This window comes from Vulpes lagopus, chromosome 3 (assembly GCF_018345385.1).
Source record: "Vulpes lagopus strain Blue_001 chromosome 3, ASM1834538v1, whole genome shotgun sequence".
NCBI classification, from domain to species: domain Eukaryota; kingdom Metazoa; phylum Chordata; class Mammalia; order Carnivora; family Canidae; genus Vulpes; species Vulpes lagopus.
Genome location: NC_054826.1, coordinates 98,064,733 through 98,091,473, shown reverse-complemented (window position 1 = coordinate 98,091,473; position 26,741 = coordinate 98,064,733). Strand labels below are relative to the sequence as shown.

At 41.6% G+C, this 26,741-nt stretch overlaps 2 protein-coding genes across 18 annotated transcripts; one reads left to right on the top strand and one right to left on the bottom strand.

Annotated features, from left to right (window-relative positions):
* Positions 1 to 9,780, bottom strand: FAM200A (family with sequence similarity 200 member A). Of its 4 annotated transcripts, none has more exons than XM_041748415.1 (2): positions 9,643 to 9,780; positions 1 to 2,036 (listed from the first exon to the last, which is right to left on the bottom strand). In XM_041748415.1, the coding sequence occupies exon 2, from the start codon at positions 1,889 to 1,891 to the stop codon at positions 218 to 220; it is 1,674 nt and encodes a 557-aa protein (XP_041604349.1). In that variant the 5' UTR covers positions 1,892 to 2,036; positions 9,643 to 9,780; the 3' UTR covers positions 1 to 217. The 4 variants fall into 4 exon arrangements, with proteins under 4 accessions (XP_041604349.1, XP_041604350.1, XP_041604351.1 ...); XM_041748416.1 differs by lacking the exon at positions 9,643 to 9,780 and adding an exon at positions 4,596 to 5,090; XM_041748417.1 differs by lacking the exon at positions 9,643 to 9,780 and adding an exon at positions 4,952 to 5,088.
* On the top strand, positions 9,237 to 24,480 carry ZNF655 (zinc finger protein 655). 14 transcript variants are annotated; one of them, XR_005986776.1, is made up of 9 exons: positions 9,237 to 9,634; positions 11,064 to 11,206; positions 11,972 to 12,112; positions 12,389 to 12,474; positions 12,878 to 13,004; positions 14,009 to 14,144; positions 19,843 to 19,884; positions 20,154 to 20,258; positions 20,786 to 20,922. XR_005986776.1 is itself a non-coding variant. In XM_041748401.1 (7 exons), exons 1-7 carry the CDS (start codon positions 9,603 to 9,605, stop codon positions 22,177 to 22,179), a joined length of 2,028 nt encoding a protein of 675 aa, XP_041604335.1. In that variant the 5' UTR covers positions 9,266 to 9,602; the 3' UTR covers positions 22,180 to 24,480. The 14 variants fall into 14 exon arrangements, 13 of the variants coding, with proteins under 13 accessions (XP_041604347.1, XP_041604348.1, XP_041604335.1 ...); XM_041748401.1 differs by lacking the exons at positions 14,009 to 14,144; positions 19,843 to 19,884 and having other exon boundaries at positions 9,266 to 9,634; positions 20,786 to 24,480; XM_041748405.1 differs by lacking the exons at positions 14,009 to 14,144; positions 19,843 to 19,884 and having other exon boundaries at positions 9,266 to 9,634; positions 11,044 to 11,206; positions 20,786 to 24,480.
* The last annotated feature ends 2,261 nt before the right edge of the window (positions 24,481 to 26,741 follow it).

The window sequence follows — 26,741 nt, the reverse complement described above, 5'->3', positions numbered from 1 at the left end:
GTTTTTCAAAATTGACAGTAAGACACAAATATATTTCACGTCATTATTCTGGATACACATACACATGATTCATGTTACTAGAACAAGTTTCCTGAAATGATATTACATAGAAAAATGAAACACAGTAAAGTCCAAATATAATTTTATTAATATTTAAGTACAACCTACTAAAAAAAAACCTTAAAAAGTCCAAAAACAAATTTCATAGAGATTAGATTTAATGTGAGGGGTGTGCTTGCCTGTTCATAAGTTCATTCCAGTCAGGAACACAGGAGGATAAGGCTACACGCATGTCAGGTGCACTATTGAGCCTATTTCTTTTCTTGGTTTTCAACCGTGTCAAGATGGAAAATCCTAGTTCACACAAATAGGTAGATGTGAATGGTAGTAACAGCAGTATGCTCTTTCTACTCAGCAATGGAAATTCATCTTTAATCTTAATCCAAAATGCTGATAAACTTAATGTCTTATAGTAATTCCGTAGTGTGAATGATGAACTGAGCTGTGATAATTCATTCTCTTCTTCGGGCTCTAAGTTTAACTCAATGATTGATTCAGGGGTTTGAAAGACAAATGGATCTTTTATCCAAATATTTTCCTTTAATGATTCAAATTTCTCTTCTGGAAAGTAATGATGAAAGGTTTGAGACAAAGAAGTGAGATGTATTAGTATCTCTAATTTTATTTCTTTTAGGTGGTCTTCATTAATAATATTCTCTTCAATGTGTTGCAACAAAGTTGGGAACATATAGTAGCTAGGGCGATTACTTTTAAGTCTTGCTTGCCACAACAATAATGTCTTTTGGAATCCTAGAATATGTTCAAGATATTGAAACACATTGTTTTTCCCCTGTACTTTCAAATTTAAGTCATTAAGAATGCCAAAAACATCACTTAAATACGCCAATTTTGTTACCCAAATGTCATCTTCAAAAATATTTGCCAAATGTGATTGCTTTTCAATGAGAAAACTGTAAATCTCATTCCTGAGTTCATATACTCTGCTCAATACTTTTCCTTGAGACAACCAACGAACTTTTGTATGAAACAGTAAGTGAGTATGGTTAGCTCCAATCTCTGAACAAAGTATTTCAAGAAGTTGGCCATTCGATGAGCTTCCTTTAATAAAATTAACAATTTTGACTGCATTTTTCAACACAACCATTAGACTTGGTGGAATTTCTTTGGATACCAAAGCTTCCCGATGAATAAAACAATGATGCCAAAGGGCACTGTTATGTGTCACTTCTAACAATTTTTCAATAACCCTGCTATGTTTCCCAGTCATATTTGCTGCTCCATCACTCGAAATTCCTTTACAGTTTTTCCAATTTAATTTATACTGACCAACAATACACTTTTCTAATTCAGTAAATATATCTAATCCAGTTGTGTGTGAATGTAAACTTAAACAGCACAACAGATCCTCTATAAAATCATCTTGCCACACATACCTGACATAAACCAAGAGTGTTGGACAACTTGCAATATCAGTGCTCTCATCAAGTTGGATTGCAAAATCTATCCCAGACTGCAACCGTGCAATAAGCATCTCCTCTAAATGCTTTGCAATCGTACAGATTCGACGAGATATTGTATTGTCACTAAGAGGTATAGTTCTTAATTTATCAGCTGATTTATCATCAAAAATTGTCCGTACCATATCGATACAGGCTGGAAGAATAATTTTTTCAGCAGCCGTGTGAGCCAGTTTTTCTTTTGCTACTCGATATGCAACCAAATAGGATGATAACAGGGCTCTCTCATTCATGGTTGTGGACTGACTAAGAAGAAATGGTGGGGATAATTCTATGTTATTTCTTTCCCTTTGGAAATGGTCTTCCTCATCTTCATCTTCCTCCTCCACTTTCACTATCACTATGCCTTCCATCTCCTGGGTGGACTGGGGAGACAAATCTGCAGTCTGCCTGGACTCAGGAGTCAGTGTTCAGGTTCAAAGAACTGGCTCACTTGATCCACACAGGGTCTGTCTGCAGGACTGTTCTTTTTGTCCAAGATGTTTTAGGAGACCTGTCCTGCAGAGTAGAAAAATTTAATAGCAGTATGAAAAAGTAACATTGTATTGTGATGCTGTTAACACCTCATGCAAGTATTCATGAGGACAGTTGCCTAAATCTGATGTTGTGGTAGCCAGAGTGCAGGCTGATTTGTTCATTATATTTACGTATATAGCTCATTTACTGCTCATGAAAACCTTATGCAGTACACAATTACTCCTATTTTTAAAAGTTCAGAAAAATTAAATAATGGGTCTAACAATACAGTGTAGCTGATCCACTACTCAAACCCAAGTCTGAAGCTCAGGGTCCTAACTGTGCTGCTACACTGCCATCCAGTCACTATAAGAGCATCTGGTCACTTTTTTTTTTTTTTTTAAGATTTTTTTTTTTTTCTAAAGATTTTATTTATTCATGAGATACACACACACACACACACACAGAGAGAGAGAGAGAGAGAGAGAGAGATAGAGAGAGAGTGAAAGGCAGAGACACAGGCAGAGGGAGAACAGGCTCCATGCAGGGAGCCTGATGTGGGACTTGATCCCAGGACTCCAGGACCACGCCCTGGGCTGAAGGCAGGCACTAAACTGCTAAGCCACCCAGAGATCCCTTTTTTAAAAGATTTTATTTATTTATTCACGAGACAGAGGCAGAGACATAGGCAAAGGGAGAAGCAGGCTCCTCAGGAGGAGGGCCTGATGTGGAACCCGATCCCTGGACCAGGATCATGCCCTGAGCCGAATGCAGATGCTCATCGCTGAGCCACCCAGGCATCCTGATCTGGTAACTCTTAAAATGACCATCTAGGTAGGGTGTACAGGATGATCCAGTGGGGCACAAGAGAAAAATAAAAATTAAAACGTATTTATATTTAAAAATACTGAAACTCATTAACCTTTCCTGATAGCCATAACTTTTTTTTTTGGTCCCCATCTCAGAGCATCAGCATTTATCTTCTCACCATTTGCTTGCTGAACTTCACCTTCTATTAAATTTTCTTTGCTCACTTGTCTCCATGTTTAGTGATATATCTTTTGAAAATCCCATCTGTCTCTGGTCTTTTAAGATGAAAGAAAAAGTACCTCAGTCTTTGACATCTGGGTCAAAGTTTTAAAGGTGAGGGACGAGGAATCACAAGTTCCTAGATGCCTAGGTGCTGTTCCCTCACAGTAGGAGTATGAATCAAATGAAGGGACTCCAAGGAAGCGAAACATAAGATACAGAGCTGAGGTGAGCACAGCCACTCCTCTCTGACCTGAAGAGGCCCACAAGGAGTAGTGGTGCTAACATTTTGGGGGAAGAGCAGAAGAAAGGGTTTTATTTTACATTTTTTGAATGATCCCAGCACCCAGTCTTCTCTCAAACTTAAACTGTTTCCATTATTACTTTGGTATATATAATACTTTTATGGCTTTTACCCTGAAATTTTATTTGTAATGGTTTTATGCCTTATTTCAACTAGACTGTCCCTCAAGAATAGACTCTTTTGCTCTCATTGTTGCCCTTAAGTCATTCTATGTAGTTCCTTGCAATGCATGCACATTTAAAAAATTATTTGTTTGAATACAATGTCAGTATTTTCTGCCCCATGTAGAAAGAGCAACAAATTTGTTATATGCCTGGTATTTCAACAGTTGGAAGAGCATGCCATTTATGAATTAAGAGACTGTCAAGTGATTTGTAAAACATCTGAATAAAAGAATGGGAGGACTATTACAGCAGCACAAGGTTAAAGTACAGATATTATGTGTCTGCGAGTAAGTTACTTATATATCTCCCATTGCACTGTGTAATCAACCTACTTCTCCAGCAAATAATGTTTCATTGATATGCTTTCAATGTATTCTCTACAACTGATTTATTGCCTAAGATCTCTTCAACGTTGATCAGTGTGGGTTTTGTTTTGCGTTTTTGGTCCTTTGCCACTTTCAATAATGAAAGTATCTTTTTGGTGGCACTGCAGGAAATGGAGATGGGATTTAGGTTTGGCCCAGCTGGATTTTTCAGTTAAATTCACTTATCAATTAATTTCCAAGTTGGAAGGGCTCTTTGAGATAATCTCATTAATTTACTTGGGACAAAACTGAGACCTAGTAGTGTTCTGTCCAAGATCATCCTGCAGTGGCAGAGAGAGAGCACTGGAAATGGTCTCTTGGTAGCACAAGACACTTTCCACTGTATCCTCACAAACTCCCTTCACCACTCACAGGTTCAAGTCAATTACCTTGCACAACCGAAAAATCCACCTGATGTCTGAAATCAGAAGGTTCAGAAACTGCAAGGAAAAGAGTTAAGTGTGTGCAATCTTTTCCTACTGCATCCAAATCACTTTATTCATTAGGTTTTGAACACTAACCTCCACCATCTTTGGTGGTGGGTTTGGGGGTGAGCAAAAGATCTGCAAACATTCAGGAACCTTAGTGAACTTGTCCCCTTAAGGAAAAAAAAAAAAAAAAGCAACAACACGTGGAGCTTGATAACCTTGCGGGTCTTCCTCAGTTTACATTTTATGGTCTCCAAGAACTCAGTACAAACAAACAAACAAACAAACAAACAAACAAAAAAAGCCCTCACCAGAAGGAAAGCAAATGTAGACAACTGGGGAACAAAAGCATCAGCCCAGGGTCTTTTTGTCCGCTATCCCCTGGGGTGAAAACCGAGGACAGGAGAGCCCAGGCGGGGCACGCATCAGACTGCCTCTTCCCGGTCCCGGAGGCAGATCCTCCTAGCTCGGAAAACAAAACGCTGTGCCCTTTTCGCTTGCCTCCGAGGCTGTCACTGCAGGGAGACTGCGCGTCCTCCCGAGGCTGCGATGTAGGTTCGGGACCCGGACCCTCCTCCATCCGCTGGGGTCGGTCGCGGCGAGGGGAGTCTCGCTATACACATCCACCCGTCCCCGCCCGTCCTCTCTGGTCGGACCCACGTCTCACCGTTAACCCCAGAGAGATCTGGGGGTGCTGGGACAAAAAGGGAGGTGACTGGGGGTGGGGGTGTCGAAGTGTGGCACACTCAGAGCCACACCTCCGGCTCGCCGCAACCCTGAGTGCGCGCGCACGTCTGCGGCTCACAGAAGCCGGAAGTGCACCATCACCAACCTTTCGGACAGGGCCCTCCTCCTGCGTCCTCTCTAGGAAACGCGGGAGGACTGCGGCCTTGTCCTCCAGTCGCTGAGTCTGTCTTCGGGGATCTCTGGCCTCAGCTCAGCTTTTCCCGCTTGGGATAAGGAGGCTTAGGTTTCGTTTGATACCAACCTACTCAAATACTTACACGTTTCTCCTACTTTTTATTAGTGGTAGTAATCCTAAGAATTCTAGTTATTGGGGCACCTGGGTGGCTCAGTGTTTGAGCATCTGCCTTTGGCTCAGGCAGTGATCCCAGAGTCCTGGGATAGAGCCCTGCATCAGGGCCCCGCAGAGAATCTTTTTCTCCTTTGCCTATGTCTCTGCCATTCTCTGTGTCTCTCATGAATAAATAAATAAAATCTTAAAAAAAAAAAAAAAAAAAAAGATTTCTGGGCAGCATGGGTGGCTCAGCGGTTTAGCGCTGCCTTCAGCTCAGGGCCTGATCCTAGAGACCTGGAATCGAGTCCCACCTCAGGCTCCCGCATGGAGCCTGCTTCTCCTTCTGCCTGTCTCTGCCTCTCTCTGTCTCACCCCCTGCCCCATGTCTCTCATGAATAAATAAACAATATCTTACAAAAAAAAAAGATTTCTAGTTATTAACAAACAATACCACTGCTTAGTCTTATGCTAAAGACTGTAACAAAAATGTAGACAGGAATATAAAGGTCAAGAGTGAATGGTTTCACAAAACCAAAGTGGTTGTTTCTCGGGGGACCCTGATTATGAATGGTATTTGAATGCAGTGTTTTCAAAAATTTCTCCTATAGGCAATAGACTTATTTAGTACTAGATAGTGGTGAGATTCTGAGCTTGGCTGAAGTTACCAGGTAGTTTTTGGCTTAAAAATAATGTAATTACTATAGTAAGTCCAATTTTGATGTCAAAATGTTATCACAATAGTTTTACTATTATTTCAGGAGAAGATCAAGCATTCTCACCTTTTATAAAACCATAAGTAAGACCTTGAAAAACTGACACACTCGAAATTCCAAGACAAATCTGAGCACAATGGAAAGCCTGCAGAAGAGCCACATGCTGCAAAGGTGACCAAAGACCAGGTGACATTCTGAGTAACATTCCAAGACTCAAATAATATCCCATTCTTTATGAGGTTTGACCTTGCTGTAGTTGTCATTGTTTTCTTTCTACTTCCCCAATGACTCTTCAATAAGTCACCTGAGTAGATCTTTGCTCCTTAATCACTGGCTGGCTCACTAAACTGTGGTCCTCCTTGAAGACTTCATAGTCCCAGAACTTCCTCTACATATTTCCTCAAATTTCCTTCCAGTGTTCCAAGTCATCTCTAAGGGCCACTACATTGTTATGCATTGTTTTTCTCGTCTAAATCCTGACCTCTCTCCTCCCCCCAATTTACACTAAAGTTCCTAAAAGATTCAGAAAGGTAGGTTATCGAAAGCAGATGGCTGTTTTTGTATTTATGTAGCGTGTATGGTAGGGACTGTGAGGGCTTTTATAATAACTCCATTCTTTGCTAGTGAGACTATCACTGGAACATTTAATGTATCTCCTAGAAGCAATGTTCTTCCTGAGAATCAGAGCCATAAGCCAGAAGACTCTAGGTTTGGAGACAGGAAGCACAAATTCCACAAGTGAGTTACTGCATATGATAGTAATAGCTCCTGTTTCAACACCATAGTATTTCTATTGGAGACAATATGTTATTGGTTCAATGAGTACCCACTTGGTCTTTCTATTGGAGACAAAACAGCATATATATGTTATTGGCTCAATGGGTATCAGTGCATAGACTTTATCCTAGAGGATAGCTCCCCAACTTTGCAAGGCGTAATTTAGCTGAGTCTCCATCATGTCATTTCACAGTTCTATCAAGCAGCTGCTTCTGAGTGATGAGTAAGCACCACGAATTCTGTGGTTACAAACTCATTGCCAGATCTTCTTGACTATAAAATGGGTTCCTTGATTTGAGGTATGTCTAATGGATAAGGCATCCTATAAACCCTCAGATGATGGTGCGGGTGGAGACAAAGCAGTTAGGGAAAACAAACCCATATTTAGAGAATGTGTCAAATCTGGTGTAACTATTTTCTTTCTTTTGTTAACTATCCATGTTTAGTGCAATGGTGGGCAAATGGGAAAGATTAGGGAAGTGCTCAATTCCTTGGAATAGTTGTTCATGTATTTTTCTTTAAAGCAATATAGTCGGGATCCCTGGGTGGCGCAGCGGTTTGGCGCCTGCCTTTGGCTCAGGGCGCGATCCTGGAGACCTGGGATCGAGTCCCACGTCAGGCTCCCGGTGCACGGAGCCTGCTTCTCCATCTGCCTGTCTCTGTCTGTCTCTCTCTCTCTGTGACTATCATAAATAAATAAAAATTAAAAAAAAAATAAAGCAATACAGTGGGGGAGCCCGGGTGGCTCAGCGGTTTAGCACCGCCTTCAGCCCAGGGTGTGATCCTGGAGACCCAGGGTCAAGTCCCACATTGGGCTCCCTGCATGGAGCCTGCTTCTTCTTCTGCCTGTGTCTCTGCCTCTCTCTCTCTCTCTCACATGAATAAAAATAAAATTAAAAAGAATAAAGCAATATAGTGTAAATGACAAATTTTATGCCACCTGTGTCATCTGAAGACCCACTGAAAGAAAATTTTGCTTAAAAAAGAATGTTTCTAACTACTTTTTGTTAGGGATTTATGCCTCCTGAGAAGTGGACTCTTTTTTTTAAAAAAAGATTTTATTTATTTATTTGAGAGAGAATGGAGGGAGGAGCAGAGGGAGAGGGATGAGCAGACTCCGTGCCCCACTGAGTCTGATCCCACGACCCTGAGATCACAACCTGAGCTGAAATTAAGAGTCGGATGCTCAACTGACTGAGCCACCCTGAGAAGCCGACTCTTAATTGAGTGCTCCCCTATTGTCCTCTCACTGGAGCAGTTTGCTGAGTCAGCTAAAACTTAAAACACAAATGTACTACTGCCATAGTTTGCTCACCTCTGCTGCAGAAATGCAGCCGTTTAATAGGTGCCACTTGGGGAAATGGCAACTCAGAAAGAGCCCCAAACTTACAGTGATCCTAGAACATGAGAAGAGCTGTTAACAAAGAGGAGGAAGTAATATGCCATCTGCTTTCCCAGAGAGCCTAACAGGAACAACAGACATCACTAGGGGGTATATTTTTGTTCAACACAAGAAAAAGTTTCTAACGTGAGCTGTACAACAAGCAATTGACTAAGCAGTGCATCTTCTTTGATGCTGACTCCACTATGCTGGATACTGTAGACTGGAGATTGTGTCATACTACTAAGTTGCATTAGATCAATGACAGTCAAGAAGGAAAAAAAGGAAAGGCACATCAATCTCCAAGAGGCTGATGGAATTGGAAAAAGCAAGTAGAATGCTACAGTTTTGCCTTTTCTTATATTTAATTTGAAATGTCAAATGTCACTAAAGGATATTTGGTTTATAAACTTAAACAAAGGACTAATATCTAAAGACCCTTGCAAATCACGTTTATATTCTTTTAAGAGTCTTGCTAGTCCCTAGGAGACCTAGTTCCACCACAAGACATCACATTCTCTTAAGGACCTGGAAGGTCACAGTGTCCTCAGGGTTCCTGTTCTAGCACCCAGCCTACCTGTCCTACTCCTTCCTGCTTTACCTATCCGTTTCTGTATAGTCCAGTCGTTCCACCAGGAATGCAGTGGCCTTCCAATCTCAATTTCTCTCAAAAACTGATTTCCTCAATGCCCTGTCCCTTCCTCCAAAACATTAATAGACTCTGGTCCCATGATTTTCTGTGGTCCTCATAACACACAAGCGTCTTCCACTCTAACTTTAATCAGTTGTATTTAGGGGCGCCTGGGTGGCACCATCCATTAAGCCACCGACTCTTGGTTTCCCCTCAGGTCCGATCTCAGGGTCCTGGGATCCAGCCCTGCATCAGGCTGTGCACTCAGCACTGACTCTGCTTGAGAGTCTCTCTTCCTCCCCCTCCATCTCTATAAATAAATTTTTTTTTTTTTAAAGATTTTATTTACTTGTGAGAGACACAGAGAGAGGCAGAGACATAGGCAGAGAGAGAGAAGCAGGCCTCCCGCAAGGAGCCGGATGCCGGACTCAATCTCGGATGCCGGGATCACGCACTGAACCAAGGGCAGACGCTCAGTTTGCTGAGCCACCCAAGGCGTCCCTAAAATAAGTAAATCTTTAAAAAAATCATCAGTGTATTTTGTAGCCCTGTGCTGGTTCCCCACCCGCGGACTTAAGAAAGTCGGACCATGAGGTCAACACTCCTCCTCAGCCCTGGACACAGACCACGTGGGCGGATCACCATCCTCCGGCCAATCTCGAGGGCTGGCTGGAGCCAGGGAAGGGCCAGCGGGGACGCATTCCCAAATTTGGGGCTGTCGCGCTCACTACTGGTATACTGGCTAGAGAGGCTGCCAGCGGGGTCAGCACCGAGAGTGGCTCAGACCGAGAGAAGTACATGGAAAAGCCACACACGCGCAGGACTCCCGGGTACGTACCCCTCATCCGGGGCCCTCATCCGGGGCCCTCATCCGGGGCCCTCATCCGGGGCCCTCATCCGGGGCTCGCTTCCGCTCACCGCCATCGGACTCCTCCTCCGGAAGTGCCACTGAGAAGCGCCGTGCTCCAGGCTACCTAGAGCGACCCGGGAAAGCCTGGGGCTGCACTTAGAGCGAGAGTGTCTGTGACGGGACGGCCGCTTGGCTTGCCCCTCCACTCGGGTGAGTCCCCGGCAGCCGTTCGGGGTCGCGGTGGGCGTCGCCGTTAGTTTAGGCTCCCGGGAAGGAGGGGGAGGGGCCGGTCCCGGCCGAAGGCGGTTCCCGTCCCCAGGAGCGCTCCGGACCGAGGTGCGAGGACCTGTTTCTCTTCAGTCAGGGTTCACCCTGACGCCCCGCGGACTGAGGGTCTTGCTGCCGGGGCCCGGTGACCCTACCCGGGGGCGAGCCGGGTCTCAGTGGCCCGCCTCGCCCTTTTGCGGGCGGGTCTTCAACGAACGGGGAAGTGGGAGGAGGGCAGCGCCGGGCTAGGCCTTCCGAGGGTTGGGCGCCGCGGCCCTTTCTGAGGGTTGTGGAAGCGGGCCGGAGCCCGGTGGCGCCCTTGGGTTTGAAGGACACGAGCGAGACCTGTTAGAATCTAAGCCCTTCCTGGGATCCCTGTCAGGGCGGCGGGAAGCGGCCCGCCCAGCTCGTCTGCGTTGGCGGAGGGTCTGACATCTTCCTCCGCCCCCAGAGTAGAATTTTGTTATTAGGCAAGCCCATTTAGTTATTCGAAGTGGGCTAGCAGAGTGTTTGCCAAATAATTCCTCGGGGGCCTGCTTCCAGGAAAAAAAATAAAATAATTAACATATTTCTCTGGTGCAAACTTGAACTTTGAAAGAGGTTTGTACGTTTCACATACTTTAAAGATTTTTAAAATTTTACTTATTCATGAGAGACACAGAGGCAGGCAGAGACAGGCAGAGGGAGAAGCAGGCTCCCTGCGGGGAACCATATGCGGGACTCTGTCCAAGGACCCCGGGATCACGCTCTCAGCCAAAGGCAGACGCTCAACCACTGAGCCACCCAGGCACCCCTCAGATATTTTAAACTTTCCTCAGAAATCTTCTCACACTATTAAGTTGTACGTTCTTGATTTTTATTTTTTCATGAAATACCACAAATTCTGAATTAGTGGAGTTGAAATAAAGCTGCATACTTGGACCGTATGATTCGGTTCTTAAATATTTGAAACTGAGGAACTTCCATTTTTCTTTCTGTTGTTTTATTTAGGTGGTTAGTCGTTAACAGTTCTTTTTTTATTGAGTATGGACAGGATTTGCGATACTTTGCTAAGTCCTGAGGATGTAAAACCATGGGTTGCCTTAATGTAGCACAATAAATTCTTGCAATCTCACCCGGCAGTGATGGTCGTTGTCCTCCAGAACAGGGATGGAGGAAATATCTGCCCAGGAAGCAGCAGGATCACCAATTGTCCAGTTTCAGTCTTTGGAGAGCCCATCTGAGGGTCTGTCCCCAGAGCCTCTGTTCGAGCAGGACACCGACATGGAACAGGAGCTCAACGGGGGTAAGGCAGAGAGAACACGTAAGCCCAAGAGAATGGGGGGTACAGTGGGGCTCCTGGGCCTGGTATGAGAGAGGCCGGGAACTTCAATAAGAAGATGGCTACCAGGGGAGGTCTGGAAGGGGAGGGACAGTTGTGACTCAGTTCAGTTCTGGTCTGGGCTCTTCTATTAAGGATAGCCCCTCTTTCTTAAATAGGCAGAGTGGTGGACATTTCACTCTGCTCTGGCTTTTGTTTTCATTTGTAAAACCTTGACTTTATCCCAGTTTCACATCCAGAAAAATTTCTCAGATATGCTGCTTTTGCTGCATCTCACAATCTTTGCCTTGCTTTTACTTCCTCTTAGATTTAGGGCTTGTCTCTCCCCCTGTTCCCTTCCCTTAGTATCTTTCCTCCTTGATGACTTTGTGAGCTTTGCCACTTGCCATTCTGTTGTAGCTGCAATGTTTGTGACTAATCTAATTTTGGCCAAAAAAGCAACCATTTAATTCCTTGGTTGAGCACAACTCCTGTAGTGTACACATATCACATATTGACTCCACAGTAACATCTTTATGTATCATATAGATGGGTTGACATGTCTTTACTTTTTTTGTTTTGTAAGAACCTTGTCTTAGATTGTTTGTGGCCCACTGCAGTGCCTGAAATAACATGTGTCAGCAACACCACTTAAATGCCACAGTATTGTGGGGCATTGTGGGAGTGTGGAAAAGGTTGTGAGGAAACATGACCATTCCTAATCTTTGGAGCCTCTCACACTGGTTGCAGGGACAGTGCCCATTCACGATGAAGGCTCACTGAAATTTACAGAGCAGTGTGTGGGAAAGCATCAGAAATCAACTAAATCATCGTTGCTCTGGACAAGTCACTGCAAGTCTTTATGCTTTGCTTTGCCCATCTGCAAAACAGGTATAGTGGGTACCCTCCTGTTTAGAGGAATGTCCTGCCATAAGAATAAAGTGAAATATGAGATTTCATAAGAAAGTCTTATATCTTGGTCTACACATGGGTAGGGAGGGTAGGCCAATGCTGAGAAGGAGCAGAGTAGGTACACTCAGTACCTGATAAATGTTCATTGGTTTACTAGAATGTTGATGTGAAGAAGGGTCCCACTGACTCCCTCTTCTTTCAGGGAGCCCTGGGGGAAGGGTTGCTCTCACTCTTGGCTCCTTTCTCCTCCCTCAGCTCCACCTGTTCCCCAGGTGCCTGCTCTTCCCCATGAGGGAAGCCCAGGAGACCAGGCAGCTACGCTCCTGACAGCCAGGTACCAGGTGAGCTGAGGAACCCTCTGCTTTTCCTCAGGGACTGTTGCTATTGATCGAGTGTGGCCCTTCCCTCATCCCATCCATAAACCCTGCCTTGAAGTTTTTTCAGTAGCAGACCCCAGTTTGGGAATTGATCCTCTGCAGAGACCTGGACTTCACACAAATCACCTTCCCATCTCCCCACAACCACCAGTAAACACTGTTCCTTCTCTATCCCTAGTGCTGTGATGGGTACTTATTAGATGTTAAAGATTATGGAACTCATTCCCAAGTTTCTAGTCTGTTTTCCCTCCTCCCTAGCTTTGCTACACACTGGAAACCCTCTCTGTGTCATCATTTTGTTCTTCATTTTCTGGCCATGATACTGTGTGGCCTCATTCCCCAGAGCAGCCAGGCTGTGTTATTTCAGGAGTTTGTGACATTCGAGGATGTGGCTGTGCACCTTACTCGAGAGGAATGGGGATGCCTGGACCCTGTTCAGAGGGATCTCTACAGAGAAGTGATGTTAGAGAATTATGGGAACGTGGTCTCACTGGGTAAGGACTTTCTAATTATTCAGTTTACCTATTAGGATTTCTTTACTTCTTTGTTTCTGAGGAGGTTGCAAGGTCTCTGAGAAAGTGGATTGTGGCTCAGATTCCAGGTCTTAGAACCTCTGAATCCTCCATCTTCAAGGTCATCTCCTCTGGGAGTGGGTTTTCTCCGGGGGTTTCAAGATGAGACAGTTTATTTCTTATCTTTAATTAATGCTTCCTATTTTCATGGGGCATCTGTTTCCTATAAGAAAAGAGAAACTTGCTTGTGCTTTGCCTAAGTTCTCACCTTCCCTATCTTTTCCTCTTTTTTGAGAGAGATCCTAGAGCCTCCCAGTCCACAATCAGACGGTTTCCTTCCTAGTAATTCAGTGCCCCTGTATCTGGAAGTTTTACATTTTCCTTGGAAGACGAAGTGCCTTTTTTAAAAGATAGGCTAAAATCCTAGTTGAATAATCCTTTACCTCTTAACATCCCTAAATTCATTTCCAAGCAGGCAGAGTTTGAGAGACTTCATTTAGAGACCTGACTCACTGCGAGTCTATTTCAGTGAATCATTCAGATGGTAGTCCTAAGTAACCTCATCCCGAGCAGCAGAAGTTTCAGCTTTAAACCGAGTCTCTCCTTTATCATTTGGATGGTACAGTAGGCTCTTGCAATTAGGCACCCAGTAGTGCTCTAGTGCAACATCAGTGGGGCTGTTGGCAGCTCCCTTTGATGTGATCATTCTCCTTTTCCTTTTTTTTTTTTTTTTTTTTGCCTGTCTTCTACTTTTTTAATTTTTTAAATGTGTGTATGTATTTAATCACACTTTTTCTTTTCTCTCTCTCTCTCTCTCTCTCTCTTTCTCTCTTTTGGCTTTGCCTATGCTGGTGGCATCCTGGGTGTTCCTTTGTCTCCTTGATTACGCTCAGGATGAAAGAAGTCTTTTTACCTGTGGGGAGGCACCCTGCCCACTGGGAAGGTTTTTAGTGTGTTTCCCATTCCTGGCTCTTTGATCTTTGTAGGCATACTTCTCCGCCTTCCTACCACCCGGATTCATAGTGTGAATTCCTGCCCGGCCCTGAGTCATACCCAGGCAAGTGCTTTCTCTGGAGAAACACTTGCAGTTCTTTCAGCAGGAATCTCCAAGAGATGGCCCAGGTATCGGCTTCCCATCGATATTGCTCGTCCCCGCTCGGAAACCCCTTTTCCACGATTGTAAGATATTATACTTGGTTGATGCTCTCAGGATGCCACCACTGTGTAAAATTGCAGCTCCTCAGATGACCTTTGTTAAATTTATGAAGGGCCAAGGAGGCCCTTTTGCAGCCAAATACAGTTTGAACCTGAATTCTGAGTTCATTCATAAGCCACAGTTGGTGGTCATCTACTTGTGTTCTGAGAAACGACAGAGTTCAACTCCAGTTCTTCAGTTATGATCTTTTCATGTTGTTTTAGAATGTGGAACATATACTGTGCACCCCCTCCCCTTTTCTGTAGTGAATATGACCTGCCCCTCCTATTGTCTGACTTTCCTGCAACCCCTAGGCTTTCTTCATGTTTAACACTCCAGTCTTCTCCTTTAAGTCCCCATGGCCCCCTCCAAGGCCCTGACTTTATCCCCTTTATTCTTCATGGTGCTATACAGATTGATGCATTTGAATGACCTTTCCTGATCAAGTGTTCCTTAGCTCTGTCCTTGATGGATGGGAAATGGGAGGGCAAAGAGTTTAATTTCTTTATTTCAGGGTATGAAATTGAATGTATATTTAACAACTTTGTAAACTGTAAAGTGATGTAATTGTAAACTACTGTTAATTTTATCTAATAATTACATAATTTCCAACAGTTAATCTGTCTACTTTTTGGAGTAAACAAACTTTTTAGCACTTTAATTAGCCTAGTAGCACAGTGTGCTATTAGACTGAACTTTATCCCATTTCCTGTGTCATCTCTGTATGTATACAGGACATGCATGCACACACACAGATTGGCTACAAACACATACAAGAAACTCTCCTGTTTACCTTACTTTTGTGACCAAGCCAGCATCGTTTTAGTAATTATTTTTTACAGTCCTCTGGAAGTTGTTTTCATATTTGTGGGCTCAGCAAACTCCACCTGATGTGTAAGTTTATACACTTATTTAGCTTAATATTTGGTGTTGTAAAATATGGACATTGTAATTCAGTTCCTGACTTACCAGCCCCACTGTCAGGTTCACATCTTTTTCCCTCGGTAGTAGCTCAATTGTATTTGTCACAGACATCAAAACTTTTTTGTTTGGGTAAGTGCTTCTACTATTTAGTAGTAAACATACAGAATATGAGCAGCTGAGTAAAAGAATAAAGTAAGTAAAAAGTCCTATTTTTCATTACCAAATCTAAAAAGAAGCATGTTCTGTTGACAGCGAATGAATTACTGACTTGAGGGTCGTACCCAAAGGGAATTTATCTGTGACTTAGTGCTGGAGGTTAAGACCAGGAAAGTGGTCTGGATTGCATTTCACACAGGGTTGTTGTGGCTGGTACCTTATTAGATGATATCAGAAGCATGCCTATCAGAATTCTAGCTGTTAAGGAAGTTGATAAATCAGGAAATGTTTGGCACATAAACCTTTGCTTTTCGAAGTTGATGTCATTAGGACAAAAATGATTTTGTATAGAATGTCTTTTACTGCCATGGCTATTTACTGTTTATTGAGAGCCAGTATGTTACAAGGTACTATACATAGCTCATTTAATCCTTACCATAACCCTGTGAGCAGATGTTATTCTATTTTATACCTGAGGAGACTGAGGCACAAAAGTTAACTGATCTGTGCAGGGTCAGAACTAGGCATAGGGACACCTTGGTGGCTCAGCGGTTGAGCGTTCACCTTCGGCTCAGGTCGTGATCCTGGGGTTTGGAATCGAGTACCGCATTGGGCTTTCCACAGGGAACCTGCTTCTCCCTCTGCCTGTATCTCTCTCTGCCTCTCTTTCTCTCTCTGTGTGTCTCTCATGAATAAAGAGATAAAATCTTAAAAAAAAAAAAAAGAAAAGAAAAAAAAAGAACTAGGCATAGGACTCAGATCTGAATCTGAAGCTCATGCTCTTTTTCATTGTTTTGCCCCTTAGGACATTTAGTCCAACCACATATGGTGGGGTTTTTTTTTTGTTTTATTTTTTATTTTTTTTAAAGATTTTATTTATTTATTCATGAGAGACACATAAAGAGAGAGAGGCAGAGGGAGAAGCAGGCTCCATGCAGGGAGCCCGACATGGGACTCAATCCTAGGGCCCCAGGATCATGCCCTGGGCTGAAGGTGGCGCTAAACCGTTGAGCCACCTGGGCTGCCCTGTTTGTTTGCTTTAAAGCTTTCTCTCTCTCTCTCTCTCTCTCTCTCTTTTTTTTTTTTCTTTTTTTAAAGATTGTATTTATTCATGAGAGACACAGAGAGAGACAGAGGCAGAGACAGAGGCAGAGGGAGAAACAGGCTCCATGTAGGGAGCCTGATGCGGGACTCGATTCCGGGTCTCCAGGATCATGCCCTGGGCCGAACTGCTGAGCTACCTGGGCTGCCCTATCTATCTCTTTATTTAAAGAGAGAGACCAATGGGGAGGGGCAGAGGGAGAGAAAGTCCCAAGCTGACTGTGCTCAGCACAGTGCTCAATGTGGAGCTTGATCTCACGACCCTCTCAGATCATGGGCTGAGCTGAAACCAAGAGTCAGACACTCAACCGACTGTGCCACTCATGGGCTCCACATGTGATTTTTTTATATTCTTATGGCTTTATACTCTGATGACAATTAGAAATTTCATAGCCATGAAAAATTGGACAGTTGGGCATTAGGTTGTACAGTTTGTGAGCAGAAAGAACATGCATTCAAGAAGAAATAAAATCGTCTAGGGATACGTTCCATTAAATCTACACAAGAACAGTATTACCAAGGAGGGATTTTATTTGTATATTAAGGACCAAGAAGAAGGGCATAAAGCTTTCATAAAGCTTCCTTGGGTTGGTGCCAAGGATTAAATTAGATTAAATTATGTGTGTAAGTACCTGGCTTACGGTAGTTATTTAAATGAATTTTTGGAAAGGACTTCAAGTGATAAGAGCTAGAGATAAGATTTAAAAATTATTTTAAAAAATTTTATTTTAAAAAAAAAATTTTTTTTTTTTAATTTTTATTTATTTATTATAGTCACAGAGAGAGAGAGAGAGAGAGAGGCAGAGACATAGGCAGAGGGAGAAGCAGGCTTCATGCACCGGGAGCCCGACGTGGGATTCGATCCCGGGTCTCCAGGATCGCGCCCTGGGTCAAAGGCAGGCGCCAAACCGCTGCGCCACCCAGGGATCCCTTAAAAAATTTTAAAGTAGGCACTATGCTCAGCATGGAGCCCAGCATGGGGCTTGAACTCATAACCCTGAGATCAAGGCCTGACCTGAGATCAAGAGTCAGATGTTTAACCAGCTGAGCCACCCAGGTGCGCCAGATCAAATTTTTTAAAACAAATTTCAGGACTGTGTTCAAATTATTTTTTTATAGTGGAATTTCCTCAAATTGAATATTACTCATACTTTTGTGTAGGAGTTGGATTTTTAAAGAGACTTTCATTTCTTTGATAATGAGTCATATTTTTGTTTCCTTTTTAAAATTTTAATTTTGTTTAGAAATTTATATATATATATTTAGATTTTTATTTATTTATTCATGAGAGATACAGAGAGAGAGGCAGAGACATAGGCAGAGGGAGAAGCAGGCTCCATGCAGGAAGCCTGATGTGGGACTCGATCCCAGGACTCCAGGATCATGCCCTGAGCCAAAGTCAGATGCTTAACTGCTGAGCCACCCAGGCATCTCTCTTTTTTTTTTTCAGGCATCTCTTTATTTTATTTTTTTAGATTTTATTTATTCACGAGAGACCTAGGCAGAGGGAGAAGTAGGCTCCTCACGGGGAGCTTAATGGGAAACTCAATCCTAGGGCTTTGGGATCACGACCTGAGCCAAAGGCAGACACTCAACCATTGAACTACCCAGGTGCCCCTTAGTTTCCTTTTAATTAGAATATCCTTGACTCCAAATCTGTTGAATCCTGGCTTTCTGTGTATTAATCTAGTGACCATTTCTCTGTTCTTTTTATTATTTTTACCTTTTACTGCATCGTCAGTATGTTGATCTTCTGTTATTTTTCTGTATGTATTTTGGAGGAAGGGATAGATGTCATTCACAATCATTATTTTTTACTAGTAGACTGTGTAAAAGCCAGGTTCCGAAAGATTGTTTGGGTTTGAGGCCTAGCTTCACCAATTACTGTGACCTTGAGCAAGTTACTTAACCTCTCAATCTTAGTTTTATTATTTGTACAATGGTAGTTTCTACTTCTTAAAGTTATGATGAGTATTAAGTTACTGACAATCTGGAAAGTTCTTGGTGTGGTCCTGTGGTCCTTTGCACCCACTACATGTGCAGTACACCTTAACTTAATATTTTAGTTAGACTGATGATAGAGCTGATTTTAAGTTTGTATTTCAAACCCTGTTCTCTCATTGACACTGTAGTCTTTTACCTCGCACTGCCTACTAGGGATTTTCTCTTAGTCCTCCCTGCATTAACTTAAACACAGTCTAAAATCAAACCTATCTTTCCATGTGGAAACCATCAGTTTTTGTTGTATCTAGGTGATAGAGGTGTAGATTTAGAATAACCAAAATTTGCTTCACTTATCAAATACTTAGAAACACTTTAATATCTGAGTAAAAGTAACAAATTCTGTTAGAATTCTGAGCAGAATATTTGCTGCTTCATGTCACACTTTTTTTTTAAAACTTGCAAAACTTTCATTTGACTCGAAGGACCTCAACTAAATAAGCATCCAATCATCCAAAAGAGGGAATAGACAATTAATACCAGCAGGAATTCAGAAACACAATAAATGCCTTATATCTGTTCTGCTCTGTCTGTTCATAGTCTCTCATGGAATCCCAAGAGGACAGCTGTTGGTTTGTCATATTTTCCAGGCCCAGCACCCTTTTAGAAACTGGTTATCTGTTATATGTTGACACTAGGACACAAAATTGGCGCTCAATAAGTAGGTCTTAAGTAAATAAATCCGAAGTAGTATAAGATACATGGTCTGTTCTAGTAAGAGTTTATAAATGAAGTAGGGATGAAAATTCCTGAAACCAATTAAATAAAAATCTATAAACTCCATTATACAGTGACATGTCAGGTTAAGGGGAACGAATAATAAATTGTGTAGACATTGAGTACGTGGGGAGAAAGGCTTTTGGAATTGACAGGCTTGAGCTAGTTCTTGTATGTGTGCTATTAGAAGATTTCTGGGCTGAAGACATATAAAAACTGCCCTTTTGATACTATAATAGTTCTGCCCCCTCAGGATCAGACTGCTTCTTGCTTTTGCTTTAAAGGAGATTAGATCCTAAGGGTCCATTATGTAAGTCAAGAAAGACCATTTTTATTTGAAAGTTCACATTTATTGCACTTTCTCTCTATATTGGATTATAGTTGGTTGTTTTTCTATTTTTACATACTTTCCATATGGGAGACCCCCCATAGATGTTTGTTGAATAAACAAAAGTGTAAGCTTCTAATTAGTAAGAATGTGTTATGCTATTTTGTTTTCTTGTATGTCCTGAAGTGAATTGAGATTGGTGAAGTTTCTTGAGATTGGTTCTTAGAATATATATTCAGTCTTCACTGATTCTTTTGCTCCAGTTTAGCTCTCCACACAGCATGTGCTTAAGTATTCACCTTCCTCCAGTCCAGTGAAGTTATATTTTGATGACTTCCCTTTTGATCAGGTCTAATACTTGTAGACCAGTTCTAATACAAAAATTAATCTATCTATAGGCAACAGCTGAAGAGTGAATATGATCACTTCTGTGAAGACAGGTACATACCCATGCTCAAATTCCCTTGTTTGAATAATGTATAAATGAATACTTCTCCCAAAGTCATCAATGCCCTATAACACACCTCTTTCCGGAGCACAAATAAGAGCTCCTTGTAGAAGATCTTTGCCCTTCTCACTCTCCAGGGCTTCCCTAATGTCTTCTAAGAATTTACTTTCTCTATCTATTAACCATTAGTTAAAAGAAAAAATGGCTTGGTGTAGTGTCTGGGGATAAATTGCCACATCCCATTTCCTTCTCTGTGAGCAGGATTTCCATTTTCCAAGCCTGATGGGATCTCCCAGCTGGAACAAGATCTACAGGTCTTTGATCTGGAAACTAAGAATAGAGAAGTCTTAAGAGATGACTGCTCAGGTGAGTAAGGTAGAATCAATTAGATGGAATTAGTAGGGAAGTAAGAGTCCAGTTGTTGAGCCAAGTTGTAGCTGCTTTAGCAAGCAGAATGAAGAGCTCCGTCTCTATACCAGATGGAGAGCTCCTTCCTTTTCCTTTCAGTTCTGATGAATTCTTTGCATTTATTTTATCCCTTATCATCTACAAGTTATACTGAGTCCCTTATTCAAGTTGCTTATCTATAATTCTTTTGTACTACTTCCCTATTAGCTCCTTTGAAACACTTTATTTGGTTATCTTCTTACTCTGCCGAAAATGTCCTCTGTTTCTACCATACCCTGAATCATTTGGATATTACCTTTCTGCTCCTATTCATGCCCTTAACATCTGCTGTTGAGATTTTGTGCCTGTGCTTCAGAGTAGATAAACTTCTCTTGTTTTAGTAGATTCTAAGTTATTTAGTTTTCTCGAGTTTTTTTTTTTTTCTTTTTCCCCCTAAGCACAGGGTACAGATTACATTTGCATTTTCTATTTATATATTGAATTAGATGGAGAGACCAGAGAAGAGAACAAGCTGTTGATTCCTAAGCAGGAAATTTTGGAAGAAGTACATTCGTACAGAGTGAGAGTAGGAAGACTCAAAAAGGATATTGTCCAAGTTCCTGGGACTAGAGAAGTGTCTAAACCTGAGGACAGATTAGAAAGGCTTCAGGAAATCCTAAGGAAATTTCTCTTCCTGGAGAGAGAGTTTAGGCAAATAACAATCAGCAAGAAAACTTTCACCAGTGAGAATAATGAATGTAATGAACCTGAAAAAAGCTTCAGTCTGGACTCTAGCCTTGATACAGATCAGAGAGTTCTTAGAATACAGAATATTGATGATAGTGATAAGTATGACATGGGTGTGAACCAGAATTCAGCTGCTGGTAAACAAGAACAAATAAATCTAATACAGGATGTCCAGAGTACTGAATATAAGGAAAGCTTAATGGATCTCTCCCACCTTAGTAAATGTGAGAGCATTCCTGCCACGGAGAAATCCTATAAATGTGATGCATGTGAGAAAGTCTTCCATCAGAGCTCTGCCCTTTCTAGACATCAGAGAATTCATACTAGAGAGAAACCCTACAAATGTAAAGAATGTGAAAAATCTTTCAGCCAGAGTTCGAGTCTTAGTCGACATAAGCGAATACACACTAGAGAAAAACCCTATAAATGTGAAGCATCTGATAAATCCTGTGAAGCATCTGATAAGTCGTGTAGTCAGAGCTCAGACCTAATTCCACATAAGAGGATTCACACTAGAGCAAAATCTTACAAATGTAGTAATTGTGAGAGAGTTTTCAGTCGCAGTGTGCATCTTAGTCAGCATCAGAGGATTCACAGAGAGCTGCCCTGTAAGTGCACTGTCTGTGGCAGTGACTTCCATCATACCTCACACCTTGTTGAACATCAGAAAGCCCATTGCGAAGAGAAAGCCTATGAGTTCAACGATTGTGGGTTGACCTTTGTTAAACATCAAGGAATTCATCTCAGAGAAAGGCCCTATACATGTAAGGAATGTGGAAAAGACTTCAGATTGAATTCCCATCTTATTCAGCATCAGAGAATCCACACGGGAGAGAAACCTCACGAGTGTAGTGAATGTGGAGAAGCTTTTGGTCAGACTTCATGCCTTGTTCCACGTCATAGAATTCACGGGAAAGAGAAGTCCTATGAGTGTCATGATTATGAGGAAAGTTTCAGTCAGAGCTCAAACCTTGTTCTTCAGCAGGAAGTCCTCCCTAGAGAAAAAGCCTTTGATTGTGATGTGTGGGAAAAGAACCTCAGTCAGAGAGCACAGCTTGTTCAACATCAAAGAATTCATACCAAAGAGAAACCTTATGAATGTGCTGAACGTGGGGAGACGTTTAGTCACATTCAGGCTGCATTCAACATCTGAGAGTTCACACCATGGAGAAATACCATATGTGCTGAAGGTGGTGAAGCCTTCAGTCCTGGCTCACCCTTTAATCATCAGAGAATCCACACCAGAGAGAAACCCTCTGAATGTGATAAATATAGGAAAAGTTTGTCAGCATTAAACTTCATCAACTTCCACAAACCCATACCAATAAGAAAACCTATGGATACCTTGTATGTGGCAAATCTTTCATGCTGTTTTCGTATCTTAGTTGCCATTGGAGAATTCTTACTGAAATAAAATTCCACAACTGTAACAAATGTGAAATACCTTTCAGTCAAGGATAACTACCTTGTTCAGCATCAAATTCATTCTACGGAAAGAATTCTGTGGAAAGCCTATGAATGTAATAAGCGTGTATGTGCATGGGAGGATTCAATCATCTTCCACCCCTTATTCAACAAAGAGTCCATGCCCAGGAGAAGCCAGTCAAGTGTAGCAAATTTGACAAGTCTTTCAGTGGGAGTTCAAGTCTTTCTCATTGTTAGAATCTCCACACCAAATCAGAATCTGGTACAATGCAAATGGAAAGATGTACCTCCACATTTCAGGCTTTACTCAACATCAAAATACTGGAAAGAGAATTTTATATCAGATTGTTAATATATAGCCCTGATCTTTTTCATTGCAAAAGAAGATAGTCTGAGGAGACTTGGTGAATGCAATGCTGTTTCCTCATGGCATTCTTTTATTTAATAGGTGGTGTAAGTAGGTATATAAACTATTTATGGAACTCATTTAAACTATTTTTTTAAATATGGCCTATAAATGTTTTTATTTTTCCTGAAATTTGGTTCCTGTTACAGCTTCTCCAAAATATTGTTGATACACCAATGTAAGAACATAATTAACTTCTGGAAAGTAGCTCATTTAGCTTTTTCCGCTGTTCTCAGCCCAAGTTCTCTCCAAAACAGACTCTTAGGTCTACTGTTTCCTGAGCATACTACTTCCTGTTCCTTTCCAGCCACAACATTTGGATTCCTGTTGATTTCTCCATCTTCTTAGCACCTTCAAATGATGGTTTTCTAGTTTTAAGCTTCTCATCAGCAGGTATGCCGCCCCTACTTGATGTTGGTGTTCTTGTGTCTTCTTTCCTAAAGTGAAGCATCTTCCTTTAAAAAGAATTGGATTTCCACATCCACAAGTTTGAAGGATTCTGTCTCCCCTGTGTTTGTGGCAGGTGGCTAAACATTTTCAAACGACACCCAAGTTCTTAGCTGCCATGTCTGCATCCACAGCCCTCTAAAAGAGATGATAAGGACATCAGGGAGCCACAAGATTCCTGGTGGTCTAGCTACATTCACTCAGCACCTGTTCTGCATGTCAAGTTTAGAATTATTTAATACTCTTCTGTTGAAGGCCAGCAAAATGCTTGGGTCTACTTTTGATAGGGGAAAATATAAAGAACATATACAAAAAAATAACTTCATAAGGGGATGCAGCTTCTCAAAAAAGAAATTACTGTTCTTCCGTAATCTCTAGAGAGAGTAATTCAAGAACGTGGCAGGTCTGTTCCTGGTAAAATTTTAACCACTATGATTGCTTCTTTATCTGTTTGGATTTTTGCCCTCTCCACCCACTCTCCCTCATCAATCCTGGACCATATTTGAAACGTGGGGGTTTTGTGTATAGTTGTTTATTCATCACATTTTCTGTATTTTATGAGTCTACAGGCCTTATAAAAGAACTTGGGTTTTTTGATTGATAAAAGTGATCACATGTCAGGATGCCCAGACTTCAGGATCACTGTCAATACCTAGTCAAGAATTCATGATTATTTAGACAGGTGTCAAAGCATTTTATTGTATTTTTCCATCTTAAGCTTCATAACATTTTGTGAATAAGGCAAGGGTTACTTAAAATTCCTACTGTCATTCCAGCAAGTGAGGCCTTCATAGTTCAGATATTATAATATTCATTAGGGATCCTCAACAAATATATAAAAATTTATTGCTTCCTCTATAAGTCTCTTATGGCTAAGCTCTAAGATAGTTCTACCACCGTATTTTGCCTCTTAGCCATCAGCAAGCATAGGATCTTATCAGGTGCAAGTAGAGATATAAATGAATTGATTTAAATGTAAAAGCAAATGAAAAATGCATGTTTTTTCTCTTTATTTCTGTGTATGCCCTTATGTACAGAGACCAGTGGTCACTTCTGGTGATTATGAAGCAGATTAATCCCTAAATAGCAGAATATGTAAAAATCACATGTATGCATTTGGTTTAGGAATGTGCTTTTGTACTTCCATTTGAATAAAGGTGTGTTTGATACTCAGAATCTGTTTCAAAAAATATCTAAAGGCCTCAGCCGGAAGCATTTTGAAACTTGGAGTCACTTTCCTGGCTGCAACACATTTCCTCCCAGAAACCTCCTTCATGACAAGAGTGGAGTGGATCACCATCCTTCATACTGATACAGAGCTTGCTTTTCCACAGACTTCTGGAACAGTCTGAATGTTTAGGATTATAAAGGTTATTTGATTGGGCTGTTGTTGACACATAAAAATTTTGAGGTTTTGGTAGAACTAGGCAGAATTTTTTTAAAATAAGTAAAACATTAAAAAAGAGAAGGCAGAATAATCCTCGAGGACAATTGTCTCTTTAAGCCTGGAGTATTTAATCAGTCCAATATAACCGGAGTTTGTGTTTCTAGTCTTTTTATCTTGAAAATTGGGGAGGGAAGAGAAGAAATCTAATAGCTGAGGTACACCAAATGTGGTCTGTCTTCTGTCCACCTACCTACATGGATATGTATGTATGTTCATATTTAAACTTAATCCTCACAACTCTTCAAGGGAACTAGCTCTCTTTTACAGAGGAACTGAACTGTAGAGAGACTGAAGAATCTGTTACGGTCACCCAGCAAGTTAATGGCTCATGTCAGGCCTGACTCCCAGGCTTTTCATTATCATGATGATGGTATTAGACACATCCCAGAACCCAGAGAAGTTTTCTTTGATAGCTCTTCATTCTCTGTTTACATCCTCAGTGATGGACTATTACCATTTTGCAATTGGTCTTAAATGTTCCCAGAAGCTGTCTGGGACACTAGGAGAAAATATCCCAGTATCTTTTGGGAGCTAGTCAGAGACCCTCCCTGAAACCGGCTTAGATTAATTTTGACGATGACCTGCCACAGGTCAGAGCTCCCAAATTTCTTACCTCCTGTCAAGCTACCTATGCTCCTGTCACTAGATTTACAGTTCCATTTCTCAATGCCTAGAATGTGCTCTCTTTTTCTGCTAATTGGAACTTGCTGATTGATGGACATGTATTAGGTTTCCTACCACTTCTGGTTAAATTGTAGCAGTGAAGCAATGTGGGTAATGGGAAAATCAAGTTTGATTACTTGGTTTTTGGCTTGAACGAAAAAGTAGATGTAGACTGTAGACATGGGGACCCCTGGAAGAGGAGCAGGAAGAGTATTTCAGGCAAAAGAACATGTCAGAAGGTCTTCAGGTGAGAGTATGGCATCTTTGAGGAAATAAGCTCTCTGGAGGATTGCCTCACCCTAGGCAGTAGTTTGGGAGCAACTGAGGAAGTCTAAGAATGAAGTTCAAAGGAGACCCCTGGGGTGTCAACAGCAAAGCACAATGGGATTCTCACATCTGAAAATGTGACATCTAGTCTTTGATTCAGTAGTACAGTTGCCAGATGCTGTGCTATTCAGTGCTACCCCATGGGCACATTAATGTAAACGAATCAAACCATCTATTAGGTAATGATGACTATGACAGATTAAGGTAGTAGTCCTAGCAATGACTTTGGAATTTACATATCTGTGTTTGAATTTTGCTATTTATGGGCTGTGTGACTTTGGAAATTTTACTTAACCTCTCTAGGTTTCCTTGTCTATAGAATGGTTAATAGCATGAAAATTAAGTGTGGTAATGTAAAAGGTACTGGTCATACATTAAATGCCAAAAAGTTATGAATATAAACACCAATATAAAAACCCATGAAAATATGTGGTTAGCATAAAGGCTAAAAAAAAAAAAAAAGAGGGAATTAAGGAGCAAGCATTTAGAAGTACAGGACTAACATTGTTCAGGGAGGGATACCCTGGGTTTGGAGAACTTAAATACGGCTCTAGGGGTCATCAGGAATGGAGACCGGTCGGAACTGGCTCCCCATAGGCACTCCTTAGTGGAGTCAGCAAACCTGTCTCTTCTTGCTAACGTTTGTACCCTATGGCGTCACATCTTACACTCCTTTCGAAATACGGGCTCATGAAGGAACAAGTGTTTCATCCAGGACTGGAAGGATTTTAAACAGCCCACTGTACGAGTCAATGAGAAAATAAATACTGGAATCTTTAATTTTGTTGATGCATCCAATTCACCTTCACTTTTAGAAAATGGTTAACCTCTTACATTTGTATCCCATTCATGTTTATAAATTTACAACTTGGGCAGAATCACCGTGTCTGTCTTTTTCTTTCCCACACTTGCTCGGATTACAAATCTCCAACCAGTCTAATGTTTTCCTTCCCAAGGTGCAGTTTGAACTGGCCAGGGTTCTAAAGGCCACCTTTACTTG